General features: G+C 38.9%; 1 protein-coding gene across 1 annotated transcript in view; it reads left to right on the top strand.

Annotated features, from left to right (window-relative positions):
- LOC121517682 (chemokine-like protein TAFA-2) overlaps positions 1-8,040 on the top strand; it is a 144,563-nt gene extending 136,523 nt beyond the window's left edge. The window contains exon 5 of the mRNA XM_041799646.1: positions 7,205-8,040. Coding sequence (XP_041655580.1) covers positions 7,205-7,216 — 12 coding nt within the window. The 3' untranslated portion in view covers positions 7,217-8,040. The remainder of the gene's footprint in view (positions 1-7,204) is intronic.
- Positions 8,041-15,135: the final 7,095 nt, after the last annotated feature.

Raw genomic sequence — 15,135 nt, 5'->3', positions numbered from 1 at the left:
GGCTTGACCCTAGCAGGCCTCTTAGCTGTCTGTCATAGAGGGGAATTTGTGCGAGACTCACCTCATGTCACAATATGTTTCTGTTTCTAACCTCCATCCCTCTCTCTCGGCCTTCTCACCTTCCATTATTCATGGCTGGGTGCAGACCTTTGTTTTCTGCCTAAATAATTGATCGAAGGCGTGTCGGGGGAAGGAGGGAGAGTGCATCTTCTTGGGTAAAAAGAGAGGGATGACAAAAGCTTCAATCACATGCAGGCTCCTCTTTCCCTCTGCCCTCTCTCTTTTGCTTTCTCTAAAACACTCAGAGACTGTATCTTCTACGCTGAGCTGATTAAAATTCCTTCCTCCACTTTTCCTTCTGCTCACCTCTCACCTAGCAAAGTGGATCTCACCCCCTCAAGTAACACTTCTCCCTTCCCAACAGCCCCTCCTCTTATTCTCACCCGGTGTATAGTTTTCTGCTGTTCTCAGTTTTTTGTTAGACTGTTCAGAAGTGGAACAGAAGTTGCACAGGCATCATCACAGAGAGATAAATAAAGAAAACGACAGGAGTGTTCTTTGTGTATTTAACTGCAGAATGAGACAAGGGGTTCATCAGATATGAAGATGATGTAATTTTCAAAGTTGCTTCATAAATCTGATCTCACGCATTCAGTTTTATCAACCCAAAGTGTGAATTTATAATTCCCCCACGAGATCAAAGCCAACCAGCTTCATCCAGGCATCGCTTTATCATTGATTCTGTCGTAGTTTGAAAGAGCGCAAATATTTTCTGTCTCTTGCATTCAGGTCTTTGATCAATGATGTGTGTGTGTGTGTGTGTGTGTGTGTGTGTGTGTGTGTGTATGTGGGGGTGTGTTAGTGTGTGTGCGTATATGACATGAGCCTGTTAGCTGATGTGTTTGCCTGATGATGAAAAGAGTGACTTTTTTCCTCCTCTAGTGTGGTATGCCTGGGTCAAGATGCGCAGGCATCCAGATCAATAGCATCGAACGTTCTCTTATAGTCCCATTAAGACCGACTCGTAAATTGAAATTGACGACAGAGAAAGAAAGAGGGATGAGAGAGTGGGAGAGGTGGATTGGAAAGATTTCATAAGAAAAGGAAAGTAGAGAGAAACAGCTGCGAAGGGTGATAGGCGGATAAAAGGGATGAATAAAACACTTGAGAAACAAGAGCACTGGTTGGGTCAACCAACAGGGAGCCTATGCTAGCGTCTGGCTAAACGAAAAGACAAAAGAGGGTTTGGCACTCTCCATCCTTCGCTGGCTGGAAGCAGAGGGGAGGTGGAGAGGAGGAGGGCAGAGGGAGGAGAGAGGGCGGGGGTGGGAGACAGCCCGATCAATGCCAAATAATATCATATGGATGAGCAGACAGACACGGCCGGGCTGCCAAGCCACTGAGCTGTCATAGACTGCAAGGCAAGTGTGCGTGTGTTTGTGTTGATGCACACGCAATCATATACGCACACTAACAAACAAATGACAAGGTGTCGGCAGTGTGTGCATTTTTCACGCCAGCTTACATCAACACTAAACAGAAGTGGCGGTCGGCAAGAAGCATCAATATCTTTAGGCAAGTGTTTCTTCTACTCTGAGAGCACTACTCTCTTTTATAAAAACAATAAGAACAGCCATTCAATACCTCTTTAGTATGACCCCATGCCGGTTTAGGTCTATGGCAGAAGAAGAAAAAACGGACCAAGAATAAACAAGAACTCTGTAGGCATGATTCACGAAGAATGGACTGTGGCTGCAAATCTGCATCATATGATCCTGCTATCTGTGTTAAGGACAAATTATTCACAGTATACTAAGCATTTGATATACAGTACAGGTGAAAGCATGTCCGAAAAGTGGAAAGTTTCCCCCTGTTTTGCAACTCTACTAGAAGAGAAGCTATTTGCACCATTACTGTGCGATTTGTTCACATATAGATGAACTTTATCAAGTTTCTCTCACTGAGGCCAGCCTTCAAAAGTTTAATACATAATTTATTTATAGTTATTTTTAAAAAATGCCTTTCTACATGAAGAATGATGCAAAATGTGAATAATTTGGAGGTTAATTTGAGCCGCTTTTCATGCTTATCAGGAGCGATGCAACTTTCTGAAAAAAATCTGCACATTCTGAAAACACTGGTACAGGGAGAGTCTGCAGTGTGTTTTGCACTGTTCTCCAGTAAACTGAGATACATTAGCCTGGAGATAAACTGAGGTTTCTGCCTCTTTCAATGCAGGAGGACAGTGCCATTTTTTTCCACTGTCATTCATAGCTGTACTCCCTTTTTCAGCCAAATTGGCTGGAAGAAGGAACTCAACTTTTTATTCACTCTGTAGGTTAAATAATATCAATGTAATTGTTAAGGTGAACCATCTGACCTTAACAGCCAGATATCTAAATTGTGTACCCTGGCTAAAGTTTTCGAGAGATTAGTCAGGTCAACTTTATCTTTATTGTCTCAGTCTGGTTTTAGTAAGCAGCATAGCAACCGTCACAGCAGCTCAACAGGTTTTGAATGATTTTATCAAAGCTCTAGACAGTAAAAAAACCCACTGTGTAGCCCTTTTCATTGGTTTGTTAAAGTCCTTTGACACTGTGGATGGCAGTTTGTTCCTAAATGTCCTCCATCACTTTGGCATCTCTAAACAAGCAGCATCCTGGTTTTCTAATGATCTGTCTGATAGAACAGTGTTTCTCAAACAGTCAAGCCTTGGGACCCACTGTAACCTCCTCAATGACAAATGTTACCCTGTGGACCGAATCTGACACAAAATGTGACAAATCAAAGAGAAGGAAACAATAGGAGTGTTTTAAAAGAGTTTCATGGATTTTGCACATTTCGCGACCCACTGAAAAGGTTTCCGCAACCCACCTTTGGGTCCTGACCTACCAGTTGAGAACCTATGTGATAAACCACAATGTGTTCAGATGGCTGGTACCAACTCCTCTCTTTTGGAGGGCTCTAAAGGTGTGCCGCAAGGTTTGGTATTAGGACCTATCTTATTCTCTATTTATTTTAACAATCTTTTTGATAACCTGTCAAATGCCTCTTATCATTTTTATGCAAATGACACTATTTATTGCTGTTCATCATAAATTCCACAAGCCTTTGAGTTTTTACAGTCTGCTTTTAACTTGGTCCAATCTTGTCTGTAGAGAGACCCTGCAAAGTGAAATCCAAAGTTTTTGTCTTAGCACACTAGGTATGTTGGAATATGGTTGCTGTAAACATGTGAAAACACTGAGATCTACATGTGACTGAATTCTGGAACCGTTTTTCACTGCTTTCCTGGCTTGGTTTAATGTGGGCGGGGCAAATATGTGGGCTCATGATGTCATGAGCCCAAAGTAGGGAATGACCCCGCCCCTCTAACACTACAATATAAAATCACAGAGCAGTTCATCTCAGTACAGTCTGTTGCTAGCTGTTGTCACTTCCTTTATTGTAAGTTAATAGTCATTTAAATGCTTTTTTTTTTTGTTCATCGTGAGGTAAATTTGCCAAATCTATCAGCTTCAGTGGTCTATTGATCATTTAAAGCATCCTAACTGAGATTTGAGCCAGAAAACGGACTTTGTCTCTTCTTCTAAGGCCAACTAAAGGTCAAGAGGCAGGCTAATGGTGTGAGTGCTTTCCTCAATTGAGATTGTAATATTTTTTTAATTTGAGAGGATTATATTTCTCCTGAGTCGGTGTGGCTTCAGCTCATTCAACAGACATGCCCACACCATCCTGGAGCAGATTTTACTACCTCATTTTTCATGATTTTGAAGCTTAATTTTATAAACTTAGAGATGTTTTATATGACTGAAATTTGACCTAGGGGTTCATAACACAGTGGCTGATAAAACCAAACTCATGGTATTTTCTAATACAAGTGAGTTACTGGGAATATCCCTTTAATCTTATGGTAGACATATTGAAATAAGCCCTAACTTTGACACTTTTAGCTTGAATCTAGCTAAAAATTGTGTAGTCTTATTAAGTCTTAACGGCACTTACCTCTTACCAATGGAATTTGTTAATGGGAAATTTATTTAAAATTTGCTAATTTGCATCAAGTAGGCCTATACTTCCCCAGGTGACTACATTATGGCTCGTTTGAATACGCACAAACTGCAACTGTGCACAGAAACTGCTCTAGTGTGTAATTAGGGCTGCATTCCTTTATTACACAAAATTGTTACATACTTTGTATTAATTGGCTGAGTTTTGGTTGTTTTTTCAACACAGCAGACCCTTTGTGTATTACAGATCAGAGCTGGGGAAACAGCTGTTATGATTAACCCTGGAGGATCACATGTAGTTACTTTAATCCACAGAGAGGAGCACAATCAAGTTAACACTAGTCCAGACAAAAAATAACAGAGAAAAAAGCTTCAAGACGCATCAAACACAAAGAGACCTATATATTAAGACAGTGAAATCTATGTGACTGAAGAGGGCACATGCAGTAAAGTGTTTAAAGACTGCTCAACATAAAGGAAAATTTCACAGGTTATGACCATGATAAGGCAGAAACCTTAATGCTTTTTAAAAATTAATTCCAATGGAAATGTTCTGCTTAACGCTTAGAGTTAACAGCTGATAGATGGATTTTAGGGAGGCCCCAATGTCATGGAACAAGTTCTGGAGGGACTGTTTTTTTAACATAAGAAACATAATCTTTAAGCAAACAGTCAAGAAATCAGTGAAATAATTTTCAAATCAGAATTCTAGGTCATATTAAAGATTTCTTAAGTACAATGACCATTCACATCCGTGACGTTCATCCTCCTGCTGGGGTTTTCTTATTAGCTACAATTGCAGACAGTTTGCAAGACAGCAATAGAAAATGTGAGAATCATGGGCCTTAAAAGACCTCTAGAGATGACACTTGGAGCACTTGTGTTCTTTGTAAGCTGACATCTAACTACATAAATCCACTTCCTAATGGGGCACAGAATCTGCCACCTACAGGCATATTTAAACAGGCCAGGGGACGAACACCTAAAGGGACTTTGAAGCACCTTCGAGCACCAGGCACTGAGATATAGCGGTGAGCGTGCATAGTGAACTGGCGTGACTACAAACGCCTGCAGACTCTTTGATCAGGCACAGGAGTAGATGCCTGGAGGCAATGGGAGCATGCCCAGGAAGGGTGGCCTGGAGCCATGGAGAGCAGATACAGTAGAGGAGTTTAAGCTGCCAGCTTGGAGGAAACACTCCTCTGAGCTCTCACAGTGATGGCTGGCCACAGTCTGTTAGCAGGCACCTGGGTAAGACAAAAGATAACTCCCTGAAGAGGATATACATGAATGCGTTGTTGGTGAGAGGGGATGCACCTGGGAAACCCAGTGAGAGAGAAAGACAGACAGAAAAAGAGCGCTCTAGCAGATCTACAGCATTTTAAGTCATTTTAAGTCCTTTGGTGGTTAAAATTGTATCTAGTAACGTGGAATAAGCCAAGAAAAGAAAGAGGGAAGATAAACAGAGGAGATAAGAAAAAGACCATGTGATAGGAGCAGCAATTTGGACAGACAAAATGACATGGCAGAGGGCCAGACACCATGAGTGAGGTATTGTGGGCTGACTGCCATGATTGAAACTGTGTCTTGTTTAGTCTTTTGCCAGAAGAGATAGAGGCTATGCAAACCACTGTGTTGTTGAGCCACAAGGGTGCTGCCTAAGTTTACCCAAAACTGGACCAAAGTTTCAAGAATTTCTTTTGACTTTAAAAGAACACTTCTTTAAAAACCACAGTTAAAGCATGGTGGCATGGTGAGAAGGCATACAAGACAGCACACTAGATTAAAAATAATTTGTTTAGATATTCTATATTTTTTTTAGATATAATTATGGATAAGATCAGATCGGATGAGATATGACACATTTAGATATAGTACAATACGATGCCAAGCAATGCAATACAATATGATAAAGTATGATATGATGCACAATGCTAAACCATAGTTTGATAGGATACACGACATTTTGAAAATAAGGATATGAAAGGACTAGATTAGGTAGGTCAGAATAAAACACAATACACTAAGATTCACTAGGCTACAGCATCATTTGATTAGATGAACTGCATTTGAAGTAAATGTCAGAATAACATATGATAAGATTTGATATGATAACATACCATATATAATGATATTGTATGATATGAAACAGTATAATATGATATGGTATGAAACACCATGCCACACTACTGTATGATGCAATACATAACTAGGATAACTAGGATAGGACATGGCAGGACAGGATAGGATAGACTAGGATAGGACATGGCAGGACAGGACAGGACAGGACAGGACAGGACAGGACAGGACAGGGCAGGGCAGGGCAGGGCAGGGCAGGACAGGACAGGACAGGATAGGACAGGACAGAAAAGGACAGAATAGGATTGGACAGGAAAGGAAAGGAAAGGAAAGGAAAGGAAAGGACAGGACAGGGCAGGACAGGATGGGATAGGACAGGAAAGGAAAGGTAAGGACAGGACAGGACAGGACAGGACAGGATAGGATAGGACAGGACAGGACAGGACAGGATAGGATAGGATAGGACAGGACAGGACAGGATAGGATAGCATAGGGCAGGATAGAGTCGGGCAAGACAGGACAGGATAGGCAGCTAGGCTAGGTTGGGCAGCTAATAAGGTCAAGTGCAATGATAATTCATAAATTTACTACAATTTTCAAATTGACAGGGAAATTATATTGAAAGAAGTAGTATATCATTTTAAACTACAGTATTGGATTTTAGTACCAAACATTCTATTGCTACTGTAAAAGCCAATACACAGATGTATATCACCTTTTGAATGTTTTTCTTCCACCCTAAGTAGGAATCATACATACTATAGTAGGGGAGGTGTCAGCAGCAGCATCTGTTGGTATAAAATACTATAGTTGGAGGGGTCAGCAACAGCGTCTGTTGGTTTAACCTGAGTGCAATTTTGGAAGACAGCATGCCTAAGTGTCAGAACACACTAACCACTGGGACTAACACCTTTTCAGGGACAAACCCTTCTCCACTAACAACAATCAGTTCCCATTATTTCCTCCCTGAAGCCTATTCGGCACAGCACTGCATCTTTTCACACTTTCAGATGACATGTTCCACGTACACAGCTGTGTGACCTTTACTGTTTTAGGCTGCATCCTAACCTTTTTAGCGACTGCTCTCGATGACCCACTTCTTCTCTCTGTTCCAGGTGACCCGATAGTCCTGCTTGTCAAAAGAAGAGCAGAATGAGATGTCGGTGGAGTTACTTTACACAGCACAATGGACCTATCAGCAGTGAGGATGACATACTCAGAAAGACTCTAACAAGGAACCAGTCATTGTCTCATTTCTCTGAGGAGATGGAGGATGAAGAGACAGGACTCTGATGCTGTCTTCCTGAAACACAACTGAGTATCCTTGGTCCTTCACTGTAGAGGACTGCATCACCCACAATCCTTTACTTCTGCTTCAAACAACAAAACCGAAAAAAGTGAACCATGAACTTAACAGCACTGGGTTAGAAGACAAAAATGACTTTCTTTACAGAATCTGTATTCTTCATCTCTCTTCTATGGCTTAGTTGTGGTCTTTATGCATTTTGGGAATTAAGGGGATTTGACAGAGGCTACTACAAAAAGAAAAGAAAGAAGGAGAAAGCATTGAAAATGGCTGCCTGGTATTGTGCGGATGACAAGTTCAAATTTAACTGTGCCACACGACACACTTGATGCTGTCAAAAATGTTTCTCAGATAGGGAACTGAACCTTTCTTTTTTCAGATTTCACCTTCATTATATTTTACCTTGAATAGTTTGTGGCTTACCACATGCCATTTTTTAAACAGAGAGACAGTTTCTCTGTCTTCTTTTTCTTTTGTTTGTTTGACAAAGGACAAAATCCTTTCAGGGGTGAGATTAGACTAATACCAAGTAGATGTTACGGTAAATTGAAAAATGTAAACGTGTAAAAATGGTCCATGGAATCACTGGGGCTAAAGATAAATTGATGCTCTAATGGTTTTAATATCTGTGTTTTTAAACGCCTGTTAACCGCTATTGAGTACATGTGTCAGTATTATATGAAATGAATAAAACCTTTCAAAAGAAAAGCTCAATGTTGTCATTTTGCTTAAGCACTACAATTAGTTTTAGGAGAATGAACAAAGAGAGAGTTATTAAGGTCATTTATAAATCGCTGCAGGTCAGGACTCGTCATATCATATCAGAAACAGAACACAAAACCATTATTAAAATGAAGCTTTTTATTTGACAAAGGATGCATGGAGCTCCTATTAGTGGTGATTACAGTGTAAATTGATTACAAAAAACCTCTAAGTGGTAGGAAACTTACATAATGAATTTTTAACTTTTGGTGCCATTTTGTTGGCTACAAAAATATCAACAATAATTACAAGTAATTGCTTTCCTGAAATTTTTAAATATATTGCATTTTCATTCCCTGCTTCAATTAACACCCCTGATCTTATTCAACTGTTTTCTTACAGATATAAAAATCTCCAACCATGGAAAAAGTTCACTCTTTGCTGCGCTAGGTAATTATAAAGATGGTTAGACTTAGAGACAATAGTCTGACCTTTGTGTAGTCAGCAATACAGACATTATTACTGGAGAAAACTGCACAGTTGTTGGGTTTTCACAGCAGAAATCCAAAGCAGTCAAGGAAGAGAGGATATTTGTATGCAGCACATTTCAACCAGGACTCGGCAGACAAACAAGACGAGTAAACAAGATTAAGTGCAAGATGTTTGGGCTCAGTTTTTGGCATTTGGTGGAACTCTATAACACAGGTGAGTTATTTAACAATGATTATGGCAGCAGTTAATACTATGTTCATTATCAACACACACGGTGCTGTTAGAGCAGAAGATTTATCCAACTGTGTTAGTGTTAAAAATCTGTTTTATCAACAAGTCTACTTGTCCGTCTTTTCCTTTTCCTTGAAAGGAACTCTGCATGATCAGACAAATACACCATATTTGATAGATGTGTATCTCTTACATGTCAGTTGAACAATAAAACTTGCTAAATGTTTGCATTTTGAGAAAATGTTATAAAGAAATTTAAAATAACTCACCATCACTATGTTTTGGTCCGCACTGCACTGTGGTTAGTGGGACATCATCCAGCAAAGACATTCATAACCTGTACTATTTCTATCAGTGGCCCTTTAAATCTTTTTATTATGAATATGCTTGTACCTTTAGTGAAGAGAAGAATCCTGAAAATGTTACTCTAAGCGTAAATCAAAGTGAATGTAGTCATATAGGCAAAAAAATGAGAGTGGAGCTGATTTTATACAGTAGTATCTGTATTTGTGCCTGCAGAGTTACAGAGAGCGAGAGAGTCTGCCTTGGTGAGCACTAAGTCCTGGCTGTTGACACCTACAGCTCCGAGGACCAATATTCAAACCTGATCTGATCCTCATCATATCCTAATGTCTCAGTGATCACCTGAACGCATTCTGTCTTCATATACAAATAAACACGGAGCCCGATTCACCTTCAATAGTCTTTAAAAATTAGGAAATGATGATGACATACCACGAACATGATCTGTTCGCGGATTATTTAAATTTTTCTCTTGTTTTGTTCTCTCTATGTATATAGAGACTCATCTTATAAAACAGTGTTAAACATGAAGAGATGGTATTGAAAATAATTTGGACTGGTGTGATTAATGCTTTAAGAGATATTATTAACAACTCACTAGATAAATCATTGCTGTTAATATTTCTGGATGGTGTGAATCACAATATGCAAATATACTGTTTCTGTTTAGGCTCCATGTCACATGGATCATCTCTTAATATTAGAATTTAGCTAAAGTTGCCCGGTCCAACTTTTTAAATGATGTCTCTTCATTCATGACACAAGGTATTAAAGAGATCTATAAAAATATACTTTGTAATCTCGGTGAGTATTCTTGTTTTGCATAACCATAATGTATATTAACAAATAAAAATAGGCCACCCAATAATTTATAATAGAGAACTTTATTTGAATGTGTTTTTACACTTTAGATTGTTATTTATCCATGGGAACATCCTGCTTCCGATTTATTAGGTATTGAGTATTGAAGTATCGTTTCAAGTGTCAAGTAACATTTTAGTATCATGCAATAAACAGTATCTGCAAAAACATGAACCTTTAAATCACCTTATATACTCAACCATAGTAGAAACGAAAAAGAATCAGAAGAAGTGAACAGCAAGTCAACCTAAGGTGTATAACATGTTTAGATATTGATCTTGCTTTATACATGGTGTAAAATGAGTGATTTTTACAACTCCCAAGTCAACTTGTAGTTCTTCTGCAATGTTGTAGTTTTCATGTGATCCTGTGATCTTGGGTCTCCAGCTGCTGTGGGCTGCACTTCACTTCAGAAATGGATCAAGGGCACCAGCCATTGGTCGGAACAAAACTGAGGCATGGACAGAACTGTATGGGCATGGATTATGTGGAAATTATGGGTAAGTTTCCCTGAGAACAAGGCTGAAGAAGATGGTAAGCCAAATATTTTATCAACTAAAATACAAGGCTGTCCATATCAAAATCCATTAATCAATTAATCCTCTACCATCCCTTAATGGCCATTTCATGTTATCCTTTATTAATTGGTGGTGCTTCCTCTTAATTGGCAAATCATAAAACAAATTGTGTGTCATCTGCACAACTACAGTAAAAGATGTGTCTTAATGGTTTAAAAAGAAGTAGATTATTGTTGACAGTTTTAAATGGTCCCTAGATTAATTTCCATAAAAAACAGATTATTTTCAAAGTTTTGTGTACATTCTTACTCTAACAAGGAGTACCAGTCTTTTAAAAAATCCCTACAATTCTATGTGATCCCTCTATTCACTTGAAGAGTTAGAAAATGCAACAAAAGCAGATTGACCACTGCCACAATAAAGTTTCCCTTCTATCTAAATGCAACCTGTTTTTTGCAAAGAATATCTACACTATTAATAACTTGAGAAATTAATTTGACTTATATTTAACTTGTTTGAATTGAAAAATGATTTAAGTGAATGTACAGCACTATGTCCACAACAAATCTTAAAATTGTCAGACTGAAAACTGTCCAAATACTGGGGGTTATCAAAGGATCATGGCTACTCTTTCAAAAAAGAGTCTTCACAAGTGTGTAGCCTTGAACTCTGAGAAGTTCCCTTCATCGCAGAGTGGTTAAAAATATGGACACTGAATACTGAATGGAAATCCTTTTAAAACAAGGGGTAGGATCAGGTCAAGGGTCCATGTGGAGGACTCCAGCTGTGTTTACACTTCATGGTCAGGAGGGTTCAAGCTGTCCAGCAGGCCCTCACACTGTATGTGGAGGGTGTTTTTTTTTAGTCAAAGAGGCCAACACATTTAAAACCGGATATTGGCTGTTGTCTCAAGGTACTGGTGGTCTGTAAAAGGGTTTATACTTGATTCTTGTTGGGATTTATTAACTTGGAAAATTAAAATTGCAAAACAGTTTAAATGTACCTTATTAAAAGCTTTAATCTGGTTCTAAAACCAATTTCTGCACATGATAGGCCATCTGCACTAAATTTGGTGGCTTCTAATTCTTATTCAAAGCCTTTGTCAAGAACTTTTGTTTTTTGTTGGACAAAGTGGTACTTCTTATTTCTTTACTGAACGTTTCATAAACATATGTAAGTAGCATTTTATTCTTTTTGGAAAAAAACAGTCTTATTTTTTCTTTTTACATTTGACAGAAATACCATCTGACAGCCTTTACTGTTGATAATGTCAACAATAGAAGCTGACATTTTTAGAGATTCCATTGGGTTTCCTGCTGGAAGAGGAATGAATTTCACATCTCACCAGGGCAGGCAAAAAGTCAAAAGGAGTGAGCAGGAGCAGAAGTCATGAGAACAATAGACCAGTTTTACATGTCCAGGCAATTCAGATATGAATAAAGACGGACACTTCTATCAGTTTTGATGTCTTTGTGCTGGTTGGGTGCAGACAGACACTTTACCTGAGTATAAATGCTTGTGTGTGAGGTCTCATTGTCCTGCATACTGCAGCCGTCGCCAAAATCAAACAAAAATGCATTCAGAGCATGCAGGTGTGGCTGATAAGGGTAAGTCAGCACTGCAGCACAAGCTTAGGAACAATAATCTGTCTATGCAAATGACAGAGCTCTGGGGCAAGTTGGATGTACTTAAATATACATACCGAAAATGTCTGACTGTGCTAGCTCCAAGTTAATTTGTTTAATGTTCACCCTTGGGTACAAATGGGATGTTGCCATGGTAATTTGAAAAAGTAAAATTTTCTGCCACACAACTTCAGTTGAAAAGTGAGAAGAATTATTGATCATGAGTTGTTTTTTTTTTTCTTACATTTCATGTGCCCTTCAGTGAAGGCATTTCTGGGGTTTTGGATCCTGATGGCTTATGATTACTGTGATTAACACTCCTAAACTTGATTAATAACCCACCTGGTCAAAGAAACAAAAATGAATTTTATTCATTTATGCTATATTAAAATATAGCCTTTTAAAAAATGAAAAGCCACCTGAGAATTAACTTTTTTTGGCTAATGTTAACAATCAAAACCTCATGGAAGAGTATCCAATTAAGATAGGCAGCAGCACAGTTAACAAACGTTCTAACCAAAAAATGAATTGCTGTAAATTAGTTTTAATATAAGATACATGACCATAATATATTATTAATAGCACATTAACTTCAACTAATAGTCCATCAGCCCAAACCATGACTATACCTGAGACAGACACATCTGGCTGTAGATGTTCTGCCTCAAAGTCTGTTAACATCCTCTTAAAAACGTGATTAGAGCAGCTTATTAAGTTTCAGGTCTTTTTGTAATTTTTTTCCAGGTAAAGGAGGAAGCAAACCTAAATGCCTTTTCCTCTGCTCAGCTCTGACATCTGGAACAGGCAGTGACAAAAGGTTCAAGAATTGTAAGTTCCAGTAGTCTAGGAAGGTAGGCAGGAAGATGTAGCCCTAGGAAGGAAGATGTAGCCCTAAAACAGACTTTCTGAACATTCATTCCTAGCTCAAAAACACAGGAGATATTCAAGGAGGAGTAGACAGAGTTTTGGTGGTCTCCAAATTTTCACTGTAAACAATTGCGGCTGACACCCACATGAGAACCACAACTTGGTCACATTACATCAAATAAATATGGTTCCTTGTCAGAACAAATTTCTCTACATTCTCTTCAACCAGACCAAGTACAGCACTGGGAACAAGACACCCACGTGAGGTCTCTACAACTTGGTCACATAACATCAAATAAATATGGTCTCTTGTCAGAACAGATTTCCTCTTGTTCACTCCTGGCCAAAAAGCTGCTAAAGCTGCTAAAGCTGCTGCACCACAGCTACCAGTCTATGATGGATCAACATAAAATCATCCCATTAATACTGCACACGGTGACGTGTCAAATTCACTATATAATATTGTACCTATCTGCTATCAAGTCAGGTAAACATCCTGCCTTTTCAGTTTCTCATCTGTGTAAACCTACGAGCATGACAAGCAGATGAGGAACCACTCAAACCCACTCCCACAGAGCCAAGCACTGTCATATTAAAAATAAGTGTAAGATGAGGTTAGATCCAAATATAGGACTGTTCAGACACAGGATGGTGTGTTGTGAAAAAGAGGAGTCACAAGGGCAAAAGGTTCTCTACGCACGACACTGCCACTGATGCATTTTGATGTGGAGAGGCAGGAGGCCTCTGTTGGAAAGCTTTGGATGGAGAAAGAAAAAACTGCTGAGTTTGAGTCTGTGGACATCTCCTCTTTCCATGACACACACAAATACACACTATTTCTGTGTTGCGTTAAAGCTGTCTTTCTCTAAAACGCTTTTCTGATTTGGCTAATCTCCCAGTGGATCCTCTCAGGGGCTGCGGCCTTCCACTGAGCCTCACTCCACATGTGTGGTTGTGTGTGTGAATGTCGGTATGCGTGCTGTTTGGCCTGGGCTCACTCTGAGCCTAAACGCATCGTTAGTGCATGTCATTAAAAGATTACTGAGTATAAACACACATACAGTGTCTCATACATACATATACAGCTAACACGCATACTAACACTTAAAATGGCTCAGGGCATCAGGTGTGGCTCGCATCTTTCTGACATTTCTGATCAGCACTGGTGCTGAGCATTAATCTCATCATCTGTGACTCTACTCTGGATATCCAGATGATGCTGAGATTAGTCATCATGCACTCTGGTTAGCCTTAGCAAGGAGCGGTCGTTGCTAACAGATGCCAGAGCAGATGCTCCTGCCGGCTGAAATGCTGAGATAGACTAGCGCTGATACTACTGTGTCACTGCTTGGATGATTATTACAGGAAGGTGGCATCTAGGGTTGATGGGCATGTTTAACCCTCCATGTGTATTTTACATGTTTGTTTTGTGTGTAGAAAAGTTACACGCTAGATACTCAGGGTTCTTTTGCAAATGTAAAGTAAAAGTCTACCTCAAAAACCCATGGACAAAATCAAACACAAATGGCCTTAAATCTTTTTTAAAGTACTTGATCATAAGCTGTCCCAGTCTTCATGTAAGCAGAGACATTAGAATCAGAAACCTGAGGCATTCAAAGATACTGTCTGAAAAATCATGCAAACTAAAACAAAACTTAATAGGATGTGTTAGTAATTTTCAGATTGTTCTTAATAAGAAAATCCTTTTTTATCTTAACTTTAAATTCATTGAATGGATCAAATCAATTTTTCTTCTTATCATTATTATTGTTATTGTTAATTCAAAGAGGTAATAGTAGTAGTAGAAGTAGTGGTAGCATTAGTGGAAATATTTCAGGTGATATTCACCTCAGTACAAAAGGTCAACTATGAGTGATCATGACATTATAGGTGGGTGATGCAGACTCAAATTTCTATCATTATTTATTTAGGATGTTTGCAGAGTTGGTTTTACATCCTGGCATTACAAAAGTGAAGAGGATCAGGAGGTTTCACACATGCCTGTGATGTGATACTCAGCTCAGGTGTGCCTAACAACCGAGGAAGATTTATTTGAAGTCAGTGTTTTTTTATATTGTAGCATTTGTAGCAATTGCAGTTTTAACATATTTTCAGACAAAAGTTACACTGCTTTGGTTGTG

This window comes from Cheilinus undulatus, linkage group 11 (assembly GCF_018320785.1).
Source record: "Cheilinus undulatus linkage group 11, ASM1832078v1, whole genome shotgun sequence".
NCBI classification, from domain to species: Eukaryota; Metazoa; Chordata; class Actinopteri; order Labriformes; family Labridae; genus Cheilinus; species Cheilinus undulatus.
Note: the sequence above shows the minus strand (reverse complement) of the source record. Positions and strands in the feature narration are given on the sequence as shown.